Consider the following 4,973-nt stretch of genomic DNA (forward strand, 5'->3'; position numbering starts at 1 on the left):
CAAGCCATGGAGAATTATTCCCAGGGAGCAGTATTGAATCCTTATTAGGAAACTGGTGATATATTTCTGGCTGTACTTTAGAATTAATTATAATAGACAAATGGGGGTTACAAACCTTTTCCTCTATTTCACATGTAAGTATCTATTGCAGTTGTTCTATGTCTGTATCACAATTGTATATTGGCTGTGTAGGATGCAGATAACTCATTTAATTTACTTCACAGAACTCCAAACCGAAAGAAGCTGTACTCATGTCACTCTATAAAAGGAACTGAACCCAAAGGGTCTTCTTCATACTTTATCCTGATTTTGAGGGTGAGATTCTGGGCTTCAAATTGATCCCATAATGAGAAGGAGACTTTGGAGTCTTCAAGAAGAGACAAATGTATTTTGCATATATGAGGATATGTGCATTGTGGCCATAGGGTAGAATGTTGCAGGGTTTATTTTTCAAAGATGGCAAAACAATTTTTTGCATCGCATACACTCTTCTGCAATATTACCTCACTACTCTTCTAATAGGTAAAGTCTAATTTCTTTCGCTATTTTTCTGGTCTGCCCTTAGCAATGTTTTTGAAAAATAGATGTGACATTTGAGGATATTTGAGGCAAGATTATAAGACATCTTACAGCTTTGTTTTTGGTGTTTTTGAATATGTACTTTTTGGGCACTATAGAACACAAACATCATGCTGTGATAATCTAAAGCCATATGGAGAGGTCATGGGGTTGACAGCTTTGGCTGAGCTCCTAGTTAACAGCACCAGTGCTAGGCTTGACTAGTACTTCTGATTATAGCCACATAAGAGAGCTATCCCAAGTGAGAAATGCCCAGATGACCTCAGAAAAACCTATAGCATCATAAGGGATAATAATAAATTGTTTTAAAACCATTGTTTGGGAGTGGTTTGTTATGCAACAATAGTTGACTAGAATAATTTGATTCTTAATACAATGATCTTTCTTCCACAGATCTTGACCACTGTGCCCCATCTTCTCAATTCCTTGGAAATATTTCTGGAGTGCCATGGATTGCTGAAGATGCCCCAAGGAATGTCTACAGCAAAGCCATTGGCCTGGGATGAAGGTGAGAGGATAAAAACTAGAAAAAGGCCAGAGATAGAATATGAGGCTGCTAACACTATTTTGCCAGTGTATCCATCAACAGAAGTTATACCTTTGATGCCTTAATTGGCATAATTACTCCAGCCACACAATAAACATCTCCCTGGCTCCCACACCTACACATGCTTGGGAATGAGGGCCTTTAGGATGCCCAAATGCTAGTCCCCAATCTAGTGACAGATTCAACTTAAAAAAAAAAAAATTTAATTGTGTATATTTAAGGTATACAACATGATGTTATAAGATACCTATATCTGTAGTATATACATGTTCCACTACTGTGGAACACATTGACATATTCATTGTCTCACATAGTTACCCATTTTTCCCCTTGTAGCAAAAGCAGCTACAATCTACTCATTTAACAAAAATCCTGGATACAATATACTGTTATTAACAATATTGCCCATGTTGCATATTAGGTATTTTAACTTGTTCATTCTACGTGTTTGCTATTTTGTATCTAATATCTCTATTTCCTCTCTGTGGCCCTAACCCTGGCATTTTATCCTCTATATGTTTTAGACATCCCCTGTTTCCAAATTTCACATGTAAGTGAGATCATGTGGTATTTGTCTCTCTGGGATGGGCTTATTTGATTTAGTATAATCTTCTCCAGGTCTATCTATATTATGTCAAATGACAGAATATCCTCCTTTTTAAAGCCTGAATAATATTTCATTGTACATATACACCACAGTTTATTTATTCATCCATTGATTCAGTTTTAACTTCACTCTCTCTCTCCTCAAACTCCTCCAAGATTGGCAAACACTGGAACATTTTCTGAATTCCTCAGATTAATTACCCTCATCTCTTGGGAGCTCAGGCAACCTCCAGGGTCAGTTTTACACATAATAATAGTTGTGCCTTGTGTGTTGGGGAGTGGAAGAAATAAGTTGGGTTTGGCAGAAATAAGCAAAGAGCTAGATGCTGGGCACCCTGAGGACCTTTACTTAAGTTACTTAAAGCGCCACACCATTTATTTTGGGCACCCAGAAGTGAAGTGTGGAGAGATGCAGGGCCATGATTGTGCTCTCCAAGAGCCATATGGGTGTTTGCTAAGATATACCTACATACATAAGCACACACTCACACATACACATTTGCAGAAGGTGTCTGGACCAGCTGCCTACCCTCTCACTGCCTCCCTTTCAGGTAAGTGGTTCTAGATGAGGGTGGGCTTTATATTTACATTCTGGTGAGTTTCAGCTGTCCAGCACCCCATTGCCTACTTCATTCTTCATTGTCAATGCACCTTTCTCATCAATAATGTTCCCACTCCCTCATATCCTGTATCTGCTGAAAATGTGGATTCCTTAATTTTTGGATGCAGAATTCTATTATAAGCTTTTAAGTTACCTTAATTTACAAAAGTCAGTTTTGTTGAATACATTTCATCTTTCGGCTTCCGAGAGGGCTATACTGATTGCATTTTGTCAGCTTCTCTTTCTATTCCATACATTTTTGTTGCACATATCTCAAGTTCTATTCTTTATGTTGATACGTTTATTTCTTAATATTAAAATATATTTTATGAGATATTTACTTAATAAGAACCATTTTGTCTTTAATAAAAGCATTTAGCATAGAATATATCCTCTTGAATATTAATGCAGTTATACCTCATTATTGCTACTATACTATTACAACTGTACTTTATGATATATAACATGATTTCAGAATCATTTTTGTGTATAACATTTCAATCTTTGTTTTCCATTTTGAAGCTCTTTTTGAAATTGAAGCTCATGTAGGCTCTTTATTGTTCTCCATAGGTACTTCAGCAGGGTGCCACCATGACTGCTTGCAATGCCTCACAGGGCCACCCTTCTTTCTTCATTCTCCAAGGCATTCCTGGCATGGAGGACAAACACAAATGGATAGCTATCCCATTTTCCTCCGTGTATTTCATTACTGTGCTTGGGAACTGCACCATCCTCCTCACCATTTCCACAGAGCGCTCCCTGCACAAACCCATGTTTCTGCTCCTCTGCCTGTTGGCCCTCACAGACCTGGGCATGTCTACAACCACCATTCCCAAGGTGCTGTGCATTTTCTGCTTTGGCCAGAGTGAGATCAGCTATGAAGGCTGCCTGGTTCAGCTGTTCTTCATCCACTCCATCTCGGCCATGCAGTCAGCTGTCCTGATGACCATGGCTTTTGATCGCTATGTGGCCATCTGCAAGCCCTTGCACTATGCCACTATCCTTTCCAATAGTCGCATTGGACTCATTAGTCTAGTGAGTTTGGTAAGAGCTATCCTCTTTATTCTCCCCATGCCCATCCTCCTTCAGCAAATGCCCTATCATGCCAATCATGTCATCCCCACCACCTACTGTGAGCACATGGCTGTTGTGAAGATGGTTTGTGTAGATACTACACTCAACCGGATTTATGGCCTGGTGGTGGCCTTGTTGGTTGCTGGGCTAGACCTCTCAGCTATTGCTTCATCTTACGTGCTAATCATCCAGGCTATACTGCGTCTCTCTTCTAAGGAAGCCCACCACAAAGCAGTCAACACCTGCACCACACACATCTGTGTCATGCTTATTTCTTATACTCCCTCACTTTTCTCTTTTCTCACTCACCGCTTTGGCCAAGGCATTCCACCCCATGTCCACACCATTCTTGGCAACCTCTACTTCCTTGTACCTCCAATGCTCAATCCTATAATTTATGGAGTGAAAACTAAGGAGTTCTGGGACAAAGTGACCAAATATGGTTGCTGGAGAAAAGAACCTGCAACCACCGCCCATGGCCAGAAACTTGTCTGCTAATCCAGCATCTGTGAGTTTGAGGAAGGAATGTTAAGTAGATGCAGTTCCTGAGGAAATAAGCTAGTGATAGAAATGTGTTATATTGGCCGATTTAGCTGACAAGACATTTGTCGGTGGTCAGAGAGGCCTAGGCATAGGAGACCTTTTGGTCTCAGTAACTCCAAAGCAAGGAAATTATCCCCACTGTGAAATGAAAATAATGACATTTTCTCTCTATACCTGACACAGGGGTTGTACAAATTACATGTTATATGTCTATAAAAGCACTTTGAACGACAGACAGACAGACAGACAGACACACACACACACACACACACTGAACACATGCAAAATGAGTAGAATGTTTTCATGTGGTGAGGACATATGAGCAGCGAGTAACTTGCCCATCTTCAAATCAATGAGTTGTAGAATGCTACTTACTTTGCCAAGATAAGGCTGAGTTGTGTGTTTAGGTGTGTGTGTGTGTGTGTGTGTGTGTGTGTGTGTGTGTATCTTTGTGTTCAAGGAGAAGGTAAAATGGAGAAGATTGTTTAGGGGGAGTGAAAAAGGATAATGAAAGTGCAAAATGGAATTTGGTCACCATGTTATTCTTGCTGCAGAAACCTTACACTTGAGCAGCAGAACTTGTTGCTTCCTTATAAGCCTAGGGAATATGTACAGAAAACATAATCTGAAATTCCCAGAGAAATTTCAAAGGAAAAGGGGAAAATGCGAAACTCTTACTCTTAAAAGGTGTATATGCATTCTTACAAACTTTTATTTGTAACAGTTCCTAGAGTCAACTGTTCTGTTTGCCTCAACTAATTCCAGCATATGACAAGAATCTCTAGCAAAGAGAAAATTCTGAGAATGTTCTTTAAAGGGTCATAGTTATAAAAGTCAGTTTTATATTGGAAATCTTGGTTATATAACTCTGCCAGGCCATTTCTCTGGAAATCCAGGAAGAAATCATGAACAATCGCTTGGGGAGGTGTGTAGAGTTCAGATTGTGTGCCAAGATATGTGAACACATTAAGTTCAAGAGATATTGTTCATCACTTCTAGACATTGATTTGGAGTATAGCATTA

At 39.5% G+C, this 4,973-nt stretch overlaps 1 protein-coding gene across 1 annotated transcript; it reads left to right on the top strand.

Annotated features, from left to right (window-relative positions):
• The first annotated feature begins 2,924 nt into the window (after nucleotides 1–2,924).
• Nucleotides 2,925–4,584, top strand: LOC100410820 (olfactory receptor 52P1-like). Its single transcript, XM_035264384.3, has one exon. The coding sequence runs from the start codon at nucleotides 2,925–2,927 to the stop codon at nucleotides 3,903–3,905; it is 981 nt and encodes a 326-aa protein (XP_035120275.1). The 3' UTR covers nucleotides 3,906–4,584.
• The last annotated feature ends 389 nt before the right edge of the window (nucleotides 4,585–4,973 follow it).

The sequence above is a fragment of the Callithrix jacchus genome, chromosome 10 (genome assembly GCF_049354715.1).
Source record: "Callithrix jacchus isolate 240 chromosome 10, calJac240_pri, whole genome shotgun sequence".
Taxonomy (NCBI): Eukaryota; Metazoa; Chordata; class Mammalia; order Primates; family Cebidae; genus Callithrix; species Callithrix jacchus.

Bases quoted from the DNA above. Each gene is read 5' to 3' on its own strand.
- LOC100410820 (XM_035264384.3), top strand. From the start codon at position 2,925: ATGACTGCTTGCAATGCCTCACAGGGCCACCCTTCTTTCTTCATTCTC.